General features: G+C 43.1%; 1 protein-coding gene and 1 long non-coding RNA gene across 4 annotated transcripts in view; one reads left to right on the top strand and one right to left on the bottom strand.

Moving 5' to 3' along the window:
* LOC308067269 overlaps positions 1-13744 on the top strand; it is a 139221-nt gene that overhangs the window by 86482 nt on the left and 38995 nt on the right. The window lies entirely within an intron of this gene.
* The window catches only part of ZNF638 (zinc finger protein 638), a 66442-nt gene that overhangs the window by 34166 nt on the left and 18532 nt on the right, over positions 1-13744 (bottom strand). For all 3 annotated transcript variants that reach the window (XM_080395661.1, XM_080395662.1, XM_080395660.1), the window contains exon 2: positions 7109-8729. In XM_080395661.1, the coding sequence (XP_080251787.1) occupies positions 7109-8729 (1621 nt within the window). The remainder of the gene's footprint in view (positions 1-7108; positions 8730-13744) is intronic.

The raw sequence follows: 13744 nt of genomic DNA, 5'->3' as shown, positions 1-13744 counted from the left end.
CACAGACTGTCAGGCTGATGAACACATACACAGCAAATTAAGCTGAACACATCAGAGAACTGACACAATGTGGCAACGAACTCAAATACCATTTCTAGAGGGGCCTGACTTTGCATGCCTTAAGCTCAAAAGCATTCGCTCATAATAATGTTACAACTAAAGGTCAGCCAAAACGATGAAAATTTTCACACCCGCGCTGATTTTTTTTAAGATTATAATTACTTAACAAAAGTTTTGCTTGCGAATAACTGATGGGTGAAGCATGAGACAAATCCAGAAGTATAATGCAAGCCCTCAATCTTGAAAAATACTTCAACATGGTTTTAACTGTAAACACAGAATCAGTCCCCAGCATGGGAAACCGAACCTACTGTGAAAGCAACTGCTGTAGTCAGTTTGCAGCGGAGAAGAGGTATCGCAGGGTGCTAAACTGTAAGGTATAGTATGTCATCAGTGATAATTACTAAGTATCCTTAGAAAAAACAAATTCTAGCTGCTTTAACAATTTAAAACAGGTAATAATGGCTGAATAACGCAACTGACAGGCAAGGCTTCATAAAAGAATTTGCAGTTGTGAAATGATGTATCGCTTTTTCTAAGTGCATGCTGGTTTATAACACAAAAGATTATAAAATGCGTAGTTGGCAGTATCAAACTCTCTTGTTCATTGACAAAAGTGCTGAACACACTGGTTAAAAGAAAAGCTCATGATGGTTTACTCAAAGCCTATGAGGTGGAAGAATTAATGTGACCAGGGCACAGTTTTGTGCATTTTGACCACAGAGAATGTGGTGAAAACAGCCGTTCCTTGCACTTACATGATCCGATCAGCCTATCAACGTTCAAATGGGCTACAAGACAACTACCCAAACTATTTATACTCCATGTACAAAAAAACATGGGGTTTAAAGAAATTAAAATACATTTTAAGCACCACACTTATTATAATTTCCTGAAGAAACAGATATACTAGTTAATGTCAAAAAGGCACTGAAAGATTTTACTAGCCATGTTCATAAAATTCTGTTCATTCTAGCTCTTCAAATAAAGTCAGAACAATATTACTTGGAAGACGCTTTCCACTAGTCTCACTAGTCAAACCAAAACACGTTAAGAGTTGAACAGACTGATAAAACAACTTGCAGCTGTAGAACTGCACACACAGTGAATATACAGCATGCATACATGTCAAGAGCAAGCAGTTCATCGCTACGTGCTATTTTCCCTAATAACAAGCCATTATTAAGCAATCCTGTTCTTAAGAATGCGATTTTTCTGGAGTCTTGAAGTTTGACAGGAAAAAGAAAGACTATTACTCAAGGGCTAAAACAAATCAGCTTGTGGAAATGAAAGGAAATTGGGCTTTAAGCATCCCACTTCCGTGGTCCCAAACGAAGAAAGCGCGCACAGTGCCTGCGAGGGCCGAGGTTTTTTTGCTTCCAAATGTCTTTAGCTACCGGTCCAACGAGCATTAACAAGACTGGCAAGCCTACAAAGGGATATTCTCCTCCCTAACAAACCCAACATTCTTCTCTTCTTCAAGTCTTCATTATGCCAATGCCCTCTTGCATTTCATAGAATTACAGGAGTCTTGATTTATGCATATTCCTCCTCTTTGATTAATTCCTTGCCCTTCTCGGTCTGCAAAAATATTCCGCTCCCTCCAGCAAGTCTGTCCCCAAAAACAGATCCTTCCCTAAAAACGACTGCATCCCTTCCCAACACAAGCGCTCCAGAGAGGTCCTGAAGCAGAAGCCAACAAAGCACAGTGTCTCCAGCCTCCAACTTCGCCTCTTCTGACAATAACGCACAGGGATAGTACCTGCACTTGTTGTGCTGCTTTCACAGCAAGGCATTGCATAGAAAACTAGGAGTAAAATGGACCAGACCCCATTTTGTGCCCTTACTTCAGCAAAGGAATCATAAGTGCAATTCTCTGTGGAAAACCTTGAGTCCCCATGACTTCAACAACGTAAAGACCATGAAGACATCACCCTCACTAGAAAAGAAAAATTGTAACATGAAAATACGATCCCTCGTGCTTGCAATATTGCAAATCCGCTTTGCTCAAAAAGTGACCTATGTTTGAAGACTGAGAAATGACTTCATTATTCCAATATAACCACAATTTCAGGTTGAAAATGAAGCTGCTCTGTGAAGCATTCACAAAATGTTTCAATATATTGGGGGTTTTGTAAATATATTTGAAAGAAGACAACACTGAGGCGAGGTTTCACCTAACTACAGGCAGAACTGGGTACTCTCCCCTAAAAAAAAATTGCAGGACACAAATGCATAAATTTTTGAGAATACTTTCTGCATCAACAAGCCAGCTCAGCATCAATTAATTTTTCAAATTAAATTTTTAATGCTCAAAAAGCCCACCTTTCTGAAGTATACCTTTTCTTATAATGCAGTATTGTGTGCAGCCATCTCTGACTAAGCTACAGAAACCTTCCTAACACAAGATAAAAATAAGGACAAAACTTTCACATTTCTGATGCTGCTCCAACAACAACTAACTTTCAAGTCCACGACAATCATAGTTTACCACAAACCCACAATATTTCAGAGAACTAAGTAGTCTGCTAGAGAGCTGATACCTGTCTGAAGGACCATGGATAGCCAAGTCCAAAGTTGCACTGTTGATTCAAAAAACAGGACTTCACCCAGTTCAAACCGAACACACACCTCAGCACAACACAAGGCTCAACCGAGGTGGCTGAAGGCATCGTCAAATAACTGAGGCCCCTGCCACTTATTGCTAAGGATCCAGCAGGCCATTTTTAGAGGAAGAGAAATGCTAAACAAGAGTTATATCCAAAATCCATTGCATGCAACAGCTGGAGTATTCTTCACATCCAACCCCAGCTGCAAGAAGCGTATTACACAGCCACTGACTTGCCATGTATCACTGCACATGAGGATTATCTATATGCCTTACAAAAAAGTTTCAAAGTTTAAGGAGAAATATATTTTTCATGGACAGATCTACAATAGCTATGCCATGGAGGTGGAAGATAACTTTTGACTTTTGAATAGTATAAGCAAAAAACCCCAACACCTTCAAATACATGTAAGTAGTTCTGTAGAAGAGATGCTCAGGATGCTTTTCAGATTACAAAAGAGCTAGAAAATACATTTACTTACTTAGCTGTATGACACTCAAAACTCGAAGCACAGAACTCTATTTTGGTACTGTGCAGATATCTCAAGACCATTTTCAGCTTTGATTTCATCAGACCTCTTTAAATTAGATACTTAAAAAGAAAGACCTGCAGGGAGAACAGATCAGGTGCTTTGGACAACAGAAGCATTTTTCACTCCAAGCCAGTGTTTCACCATGTTTCTGGGAAAGCCAAGCTGGAAGAACAACGGGGATACAGTTCAGATGATGCAAACACAAAGTTTTAGCCACTAACAGTCACTGTAGCTTCAGCAGCAGACTGACCCTCAAAAGCAGGACTTGGGTCTCACACCCAGCTGCAATCCCGTCACTTGAACAAACCAACAGCAGCTAACACACTTAAATTCCCTTCCAAGAGGTAATGCAGCCTCTGCTTCAACCTTGGCAAGAAAATGAATCCTAGATGAGTCTGTACATCAGTACAAGACTGGATTAAAAGAACCTACAAAAAAAGAAAGCTCATCACCATGAATACTCTGAACTTTGAAACCATCATTTTAACATCATTGAAACTTTGTTTTTCAGATATCCAGTATCTTCAAGCATTGGAGAAAGAGGTTTTCCTCATTTGCTATCTTGCATCATCTTCACCCATTCCTGTTTCGTGTTACCCACTCCACCTACTTATTCGCCACATTACAAAAACATGTTTGTAACACAGCATTCTTAAAATGCTTGTTACAACTTCACAGAATCACGGTATGGCCTGGGTTAGAGGGGACCTTAAAGCCCACCCAGTTCCAGCCCCTGCCACAGGCAGGGACACCTTCCACCAGCCCAGGTTGCCCCCAGCCCCATCCAGCCTGGCCTGGGACACTGCCAGGGATGGGGCATCCACAGCTGCTCTGGGCAGCCTGTGCCAGCACCTCGCCACACTCATGGTAAAGCATTGCCTCCTAATATCTAATCTAATTTACTCTCTTTCAGCTTAAAGCCGTTCCCCCTTGTCCTAGTGCTCCAGGCTCATGTAAAAAGCCCCTCTCCAGCTTTCCTGTTGGCCTCTTTAGGTACTGGAAGGTCCTCTAAGGTCTCCCCGCAGCCTCTTCTTCTCCAGGCTGAACAACCCCAACTCTCCCAGCCCGTCCCCACAGCAGAGCTGCTCCAGCCTCCGACCATCTTCACGGCCTCCTCTGGATGTACTCCAACAGGTCCTTGGCCTTCTTACGCTGGGGGCCCCAGAGCTGGAGGCAGCACTGCAGGGGGGTCTCACAAGAGCAGAGGCAGAGCCCTGTCCCTCACTCTGCTGGCCACGCTGCATGTGACGCAGCCGAGGATTCAGTTGGCTTTCTGGACTGGAAACACACATTGCCATGTCATGTTGAGCTTCTCTTCAACCAAAACCCCTAAGTTCTTCTCCTTGGGGCTGCTCTCAGTCTGTTCTCTGCCCAGCCTGTATCCATGCTTGGGATTGCCCTGACCCAGGTGCAGGACCTTACACTCAGTCTTGCTGAACTTCATGAGGTTTGCATGGGCCCACTTCTCAAGCCAGTCAAGGTTCCTCTGGATGGCATCCCTTCCCTCCAGCGTGTCAACTGCACCAACAGCTTAGCACTGTTGGCAGACTTGCTGAGGATGCACTCAATCCCAGTGTCCATGTTGCCGACAAAGATGTTAAACCATGGCAGTTCCATTACTGACCGCTGAGGAACACCACTCGCCACTAGCCTGTGCTTGGACATGGAGCTGTTGACCACAACTCTTGAGTACGGCTGTCCAGCCAATTCCTCATCCACCCAGTGGTCCATCCATCAAATCCACATCTCTCCAGTTTGAAGACAATGGTGTCATGTGAAATGACATCAAATGCTTTGCACAAGTCTTTGGTACTATGCACCAGAAATCACATCTAATCACGATGACCTAAAACCAGCTCCAAAGTTCCAATTCACCTACAGGTGAGCTGCAGAGACCAAAGGTCCACCTAGCTTACCTAGCACCTCTACTCCCATGGCACGCAACAGGGGCTGGCTAGGGAAGTGTGTTAGGAAATTTCCCCAGCATACACCTCCAGCCATCCACTCATCCAGGACTTCTTGTGCCATCAGAGGGTCTCTGCGTAACCTCAGAAGGCTTTTCTTCCCAGAACTTCTTATTTTTCAACTAAGTTTTCACAACATTGTGGCAAACAGTATCTATGCTCTGTGTGAAACAACCATTTCCTAGTACAAGTCATACCACACATGATTATCAATTTCCCCTATGCCAGTGCCCCATCACTTCTTGTTCAGTTTGAAGATGCTGTTTCGTATGCTTCCTCCTCTGTAACACTCAGCAGCAACTTTAAAAGACAAAAAACTGAATGTCTAGGTCATCTTTAACAATGCAACTGAGACAAAGACAACTTTTATTTGTAATGCCAAACCGTAAAGCTGGAAGTAAGGCGAATTCTTCAGAATTCACAAATACACAAGACTAATCATTTCTTGAACACGCTTTTATTTTTTGCAGCAAGAAAAAAAACCACAACCCTAACTATTCTGGTGATTTCGCAACACTGTTGTCTAAACACAGCTTGCCGTGTGAGGTCTCAAAACAGTCTGAACTGCCTACGCAGCAGCAAGTGTACATAAAGAAAAAAAACCATAAAGTTAATATGCCAAAGCTAGAAGCAGCCATGACAGACAGAAAAGGCTGCATAGCTGCAGGCAGATCAGGATGTCTAGAGAACACCTGCTATGCTGTAGTGCTATTAGGACAAGAAGTTACAACCCTTAATCTCCCCAGAAAACTTCATAGCTAATTTGTCAAGAAGTACTTTTAGTAATAACGTTTGCTTCATTTCAGAAAGCACCAGTAAGCAAGCTACTGAATAATTCACATTTAAACAGATTACACCTTTCCAAAGTGCTTCATCCATTTATCAACACAAACCCAAATATGTTGCCCTGTTCCATTTTACATTTTAAATCAAACTTCCCTTTAAGTTTTCAAGCCTGCCCAAGCAGCTGCACTTCTCCCTGGCCTTCAGTGCTTCCAGTGTGTAAGTACCTGAAAATGTATTTTTACTCTGAAGCCCCTAATGCAGCTGTCACAGTCTTAACTATTAATTCAGCTTTTTTAATACATAGCACAAATAGGGCCTAGCAATCTTGCATGATTTTGCCAAACTGCAAAAGAGCACCTCCCCACAGGCGTTTCTTTTTCCATTTGTTGAAGACTATTTAAAATTTAAACACATGAAAATAATAACTAATTATACAATTTTCAAGATTTCGTTCTCCTGTATTTTTGATATATCAATCCTAGGTCTTTCAAGAAAAATCCATAGCTTTCAGAACGTTTTTCTCTCTCCCAGTATCCACCAGATCCTTTTCTTCCTGCAAGAGCTGAAACTGTTACTTGCTTCACAGCTGAAAGCTCAGTCAGATGAATGAGAGCATTTTGTGTGTCCCTCAGAGCTAGTTTTCAGTCTCTGGAACAGTCAATGTCACATAGACCACACTTGGAAGATTAAATTTTTGCAGATAAATAGGCTGCTTTGTTTTAATGCAGACTTTGCAGGAGGGGGGCTGAATGCATGAACATCTCATCTACCACAATTTTTGCACACATTTTAGTCACCCAGATGATGTTAGTATTTTACTCCACTGATAAAGGATTTGTTTTGTCATTTGAGACTCGCTGTAGAGGACATAAATAGTTTTTAATATTTTTTAAAATGGGAGGAAAAAAAAAAAATCAATGTGTGTGGCAACTTTGAAATGCAACTTAGAAATGCAACTTAGAACAGAACACACTGTGCAGCAGTTACAATAATTTACCAGCACCATTTCTAGCACTTTGAAATTTGCACGTAAGCGCTCAAACTGATGAACAGCATCACAATTCATTTAATGCACAGTAAAAAATTAGTTCATAAAACAGTGCAGCAGGTAAGATGCCGAGTACAAGTTTATGCAATAATCTTTGAAAGACACTCACCTTCATATGAGTGCATTCAATGTTACACAGAGAACACATATGTGGAAATATTCTTGGAGATGTAGCATAGTAGTCATTCATCATTGACGGAGTGGGCAATCTTTTTATCTTCTGGGCATCAGACTGGGGAAACACTGGAAGCCACGATGCTTTCACAATACCAAAAGGAGATTTAATTGGGCCCTCAGCCTGTGTCTGGAAGGGCTTCTGTCCTGCTCCTGAGCTGCTCTGGGCATTAGACTGGCTTGTCCCAGATTCGTGCTGAATTCTTTCGTGCTGGCTCATAGCTGCAAGAATTTCAGCTGAAAAGGGTGGCTGGGTCATCGGTGGCATTACGTGCTGGGTCATAGACGGTTGGACAAGAGGCGGTATGACAGGTGGCATCATGGGCTGGGCCAAGGGTGGCATTATTGGTGGCATCATAGGTGGCATGACAGGCGGTATTGCAGGCTGGGATACGGGTTTCACCACGGGGAGTCCAGGGGGTGTTGCACACAATGCAGACACCTTTCCTGTAGTCTCAGCTGGAAAGAATGATCGAGTATTTGAGGAGTCATTCTGGAACCCCGTTGGTTTTATTAACTCTTCAACTGGAAACACCGGATTACACGTCACACTGGATGGTGGGACACCCATCGACATATTCTGTTCTCGTTGGAAGTCTTCTCTATTCTCTCCACTTGATGCTTCAGGATTATAGACGCGTGCTTCGAGAGGATCTTCAGTTAACACTTCAGGATTATAAGCATGCACTTCAAGGGGATCCTCAGTGTAACCGTATTTGCTCGCGTGCCCATAATCAATCACTTTACTCTTGACTGCTGCGCCACCACTTGTACCACCAATTGTTTCTTCTCCTCGGCTCTGAGTATGCAAACCAGACAAAGAATGACCCATCTTACGCATCCGTATTTCTCTCAAGATTAGCGGCATGTTTTCAGGTGTTAACTGATCATCTGGATAGCGACTGAGTTCCTCCAAATCTTCATTAGACAGCCCAAAACTCGCTAAAATGCTGGAAGCACTTTCTGGCGTGTAGCGGTTCTGGGCATTTGAATTCTGCTCTGCGATCCGCGCTGAGGCAGGTGGCTTTTGCCCAGTTGTCCCAGCCGAGCACGGGCTATTATCCCAGCAACTTGTGCGAGGCTCTCCCTTCTGCTCCTGGTGTAGGTTCGTCTTCTCTTTTACCTTCCTCGGATCAGCCCTGTGCAGAGTTACCCGAACGTTTATCCTCTGTGAACCCGTCCACTGAAACGTTTCCTGTCCCGAAAATCTTTGTGATATCCCTTGAGGTGTTCCAGGAGCAGGCTTTCTCTGAAGACCTGCCGCACCTCCTCCCCTAAAGGAGCCTGGAGGCTTTGTGCCGGATGGATTAGGTCCTCTCGGCCTCTGAGGTAAAGTTCCTCTAGGACTAAACATTGCGCTTTTCAGAAATGCCTGATTTAACCAAGCATAAGGAGGTGCAGACCGGTTGGTAGCAACTGAGGTCAATTGCTGAAGAGCCAACTGTGTCTTAATTTGTGCAAGCTGTAAAGGAGGAGGGCCCAACAGAAGTGGGCTTGCAATGCCAAGGTTCAAGGAATTCACAAGTGGTGCGAAACTTTCCAAGAATAACACAAAGCTGAAAGTTAAAAGACAAGTATTAGATTATTTTATCTTTTCGCCTACTTTATGCAGTGGATTCTATAACCGGTGACAAAAACAACCGAAGTCACAAAACAGCATTTTAGTAACAGTTTAAATGGTACTTTTGCACTCAAAATTCTGTCAAACATTAACATTTTCTTTCACCGCATAAAATCTTAATATGCGGTGAAAAGACAACAGACAGTTACGTAAACAAGCTTTGCCCAACAAGTTCAGTGTCACAGATCACATACCTAGTGTTGACACTCTTTCAACAGCATTTGCTGAAACTCGGTATTTCAGTTCTTGATGACAACATCGTTTGGATTTATTTACAATTACAGCTATTTTACGAGCAATAAGCCAAAGTATTAAAACCTTCTCCAACTGTTTATGAGGTATGAATTGTAAGTGAAACCATCATGTAGAGAATTCAAAACAGTTACAACTTGGACGTCAAGCCACTGTGGAATCGATCTGAAGACAGCAGAGGAGCTTTCAGGAGGGACACTCCCATGACCACTCTCATGGGTAAACTACTATAGCCTGAAAGTATTCAAAGGGTGTGACAACATTTGAATTCCATGGCTAGAAAATTTCCATTTCCCAGATGTTAAAGGCAAGATCTTATATTGAAACAACTAACAGAAAGGTATAAAATCATATAGAGACTGAAACCATCCACATACAAGCATAAAAAAAGCACAATGGCAATGGAAACCGCTCTTTTCTTTCAGATGAAACCACTGAGAAGTCAGACCTGGAAGGCAGTAAAAGAATGTACAAATACAGGCAGAATAAGACAAAGTGATGCTCACACTAACAAAAAAATGAAATACCACAGAGTTTTGGAAATGCGTTCTTGCAGCACACTCAGAGCAAGGTGCCTCATCTACCCATGCTCCAAACCTGTGGCATCGGCACAGTCAGAAGGATCCCAAGTCCTCATTCCACCCCCCATCACTCTGCTGTCTCCCAAACCCAGATAACCTGCTGTTTCCATTCTTCTTGCAGCAATACATTAGGTTTGAATGAGCTTTACTAGTAGGTTTTCACCAAGCCTAACTATAACAGGACTTGCAGACACCCCTAGTTTCTGAACTTGCATGCTATACTTCTGCAGTGTTGAGGTTCTTGTCTCACCAACACCAATTCCATCACAGGTTTTGTCTGCAAATCTCACTTGACTCCAAACAAGTTTTTCAAGTAAATGTAGGTGCCTCTCTCATGTCTGTAATCTGTAAGGACTGAAGTTCTGAAGCTTGAGGACCACAAGTCAAAAAATAAAAATTACATGCAGCTACAACTTGAGAGAGGTGAGCCACATACAAGCTGCAGGAGACTCAGATTTTACAGCTGAACTCCTCTAACTTGTTACTATCTGCATGTTAACCATTCTGAGTTTTATTAGCAATTATTTAACTAAGTACAAACTGAAGGCAGGCCAAGCAGAAACAGTAGCTTCAGAAACACTAATCACATTCTCCTCTCCATTACAAAAACAGAGGAAGCTATAATAAAGAAAAGATTCCTACCAGACAACAATCCCAGAACTCTGGCCTCTTATCCAGGACTCCTTACCCAATACCCCTCCTCCCTTAACAAATTCAATCATATTTAAATGGTAACTGCATGATAGGCCAAGTTTGTTCAAGACAGTTTCAAAACAGACTATTAAGCAAACACGCACAAAGTAATCTCTTGCCTTTCAGTTGTGCAGTCCTCTGGAACTCACATCACTGGAGGGCAAAAAAAACCTTCTCAGCCCACTAATTTGCAAAGCAGTTGGAGAGAGAACTATACCAAAGCCACCCATAACAAGTATGAATACATTAGTAAAGCACATTTTAAAAATAAACATGCTGGTTTTCATGGTTTAACCCTGGCCAGCAACTGAGCCCCACAGAGCTGCTCGCTCACTCCCCCCCCCCCAGGGATGGGGAAGGGTGAAAATGAGCAAACTTGTGGAATTGAGATAAAGACAGTTTATTAGGGACAGAAAAGGAAGAAAATAGTAACAACATTGATAAAAGAATTAGAATATACAAAGCAAGTAATGCACAATGCAATCGCTCACCACCAACTGACTGATGCCCAGCCAGTCACCAAGCAGCAGCCCCTGGCCAGCTTTCCCCCCAGTTTATATACTGGACATGATGTTCTACGGCATGGAATACCCTACTCTGGCCAGTTTGGGTCAGCTGTCCTGACCCAGCTTCTTGTGCCCCCAGCTCTCTTGCTAGCAGGTTTCCAGAAGCTGAAAAGCCCTTGACTTCATATAAACACTACTTAGCAACAACTAAAAACAGTAGTGTGTCATCAACATTATTCTCTTAAATCCAAAACACAGAATTGTACCAGCTACTAGGAAGAAAATTAACTCTATCCCAGCCAAAACCAGGACACTGGTTTGCAAACTGAACCTTAATTCAGTGGATGAGGAATCTTCCAAGGGATCTGTTCAGAAGCAAACCACAACTTCACAAGGTAGAATTTTTACCTAGATTTCCAGGCAGCGGAGACCACTCAAGTCACCAGCGTGCTGTGATCAGGTACGCTCCCACCCCAGGATCCTGAACCACTGCCACAAGTCATATGCCTCTACAAACCTCTTGTCAGAGTTTGCACACTTGTCAGCCTAGTCAGGAGATGGTGATCTGGGAATCGGCAGACAGAAAAAGCCAGCCAAAACATTGCCTGGTCAGTCCAGTACCAGAATGCCACAATGAGATGTCTTCTGATTTATAATAATTTTTAAAGCTATCACTCCAGCAAACTCCTAAGGTGCAGTCAGGATCAACAGGGGATATGGGTATATATATGCTCACTTCGCCTCAGAATGCACTACTGGGATAATCTATTTAAAATCAAAACCGATCGAATTTCTTCTGCTTTTCGGTGAATATTCTCAACTGACATTGAAGATAACTTTTTCCCACTTTTGGGCTGATTCTGGCTGGGCTAGAGTTAATTTTCTTCATCACAGCCAGTATGGGGCCGTTTTCTGGAATTGTGCTGCAAACAGCATTGAAAACTCAGGGCTGTTTTCATTACTGCCCAGCAGCGCTTGCACAGAGCCAAGGGCTTTTCTGCCCCTCACGCCACCCCGCAGCAAACAGGCTGGGGGGCACAAGGAGCTGGGAGGGGACACAGCTGGGACAGCTGACCCGAGGGATACTCCATACCATATGGTGTCACGCTCAGCATATAAAGCTGGGGAAGAAGAAGGGAGGACACTCGGAGTGATGGCATTCGTCTTCCCAAGTCCCCGTTACGCATGATGGAGCCCTGCTGTCCTGGGGATGGCTGAGCACCTGCCAGCCCACGGGGAGCGGGGAATGGATTCCTTCTTTTCCTTTGCTCCTGCACAGATTTTGCTTTCCCTATTAAACTGTTTTTACTTCAGCCCAAGAGTTTTCTCACTTTTGCCCTTCCGATTCTCTTCCCCATCCCACCGGGGGGGGGGGGGGGGGGGGGGAGTGAGGAAGCAGCTGCATGGAGCCAAGTGACTGGCCAGGGTTAAACCACGACAGTTTTAGCAACAGCGCTCCAAAAGGAGGAAAACACATCGTTTTGGATACTAAAAACATAAATATAGCCTTACTGAAGTAGAACAAAGGTCCAATATCCTGTGTTCAACAGTACCCAATACCCATTGCTGCAGACCATGCTAGTAAGTTAACGTTCCTTCTCCTAAGTCTCAAAAATTTCTTCAATTAACAGTCTACAGGTTGCAATGTCATTTTACCTGAGACATTAATTAAGCAAAGTAGTCAGAGACTTCTCTCTGAATCAGTGAACAAAATGCTGCAATCTCTTCAGGACATGGTAATACTATGCCTGCTAACTTACCCTCCAAAAATGTTAAAAAACAAACAGCCTCACAAGTGGATGCTCTGTAACAAAAAAGACCATGAGAGCCAATCCCTCAGCCACCGTGGTGTTGGAAGGCACACACCAAAATCAGCCTCTTCGAGTAAACAGAACAGATGTGGCATTCACATTTAGCCTGGGTCAAGAAAAGAGATGTTAAGAATTTCCCTCTCAAAGGAGAGCTATTAAGTTTCCCATCAACAGTAATAATTGCAGAAATGCAAAAGACAGTTTTGTCATCTATGTGATCAAAAGGCTAGTTCATGAAAGAATTCAAAACCTAAGTACAAAGTACTCTTAAAGCCAAGATTTTAAAAGGCATCCATATTTGTGCTGTACAGCCCTTAATGACTCTGAAACCTAGCTGCAGCGCAACACTGAGGACTTTACTCAGACCCACAACAATACAAATACGTTTGAGCACATCTAAGGTATTAGTTTCCTCGTCACCTGACCCTATCTACATCTGAAGTTGCAGTAAGAGGCCAGACATTTAAACAGCATTCCTGCCTGTGGAAGCCCTTCGCTCAAATTCTCTTCTGACATCCTGACAGTCAAGCTCTGTACAGCAGCAAGCCTGCAACAAAGCCTTAATCAGCTGGGTCTCATGACTGACCTTTTCAAAAGAAATGCTGGAAATGACAGTTGAAAGATAAAGTGATGCCAAGACTAAGGAAACAATGGTCAGGACATTTAAGGCTAGATTCTCACCTTCCTCTTCAGAAGAAGCTTTGTTTGGGGTGTGTCTGTGATCCTACAGACTGCTTTTCCTGGTGCAGTGACATCCTGACCAGTCTTACAGCGGTGACAAAGCACCTTGCTGATGCTTCATCCTAAGTGAATGAAAACTAGGCGGATTCCCCAAAGACCATGGTGCTTACCTGACTCCTGGAAAAGGTAGTCCTTGAAACTTAAAATTTCGGAGTATCACAGAAAGGCCAAATGATACCCTTCTTGCCTTCCCTTCAATTTTACCAGTCCATTTTGCCAAGGTTCCCAATACAGATGGATAACCAAAAAGTTCTGGCTAACCTGCTTACACACTGGAGACCCTTAAAAACTACATTTGATAGAATCACAGCATAGTTTGCGTCAGAAGGGACCCTGAAGATCATCTAGTTCCATCTCCCTGCCACA

The sequence above is a fragment of the Falco punctatus genome, assembly GCF_963210335.1.
Source record: "Falco punctatus genome assembly, chromosome: 1".
NCBI classification, from domain to species: domain Eukaryota; kingdom Metazoa; phylum Chordata; class Aves; order Falconiformes; family Falconidae; genus Falco; species Falco punctatus.
Note: the sequence above shows the minus strand (reverse complement) of the source record. Positions and strands in the feature narration are given on the sequence as shown.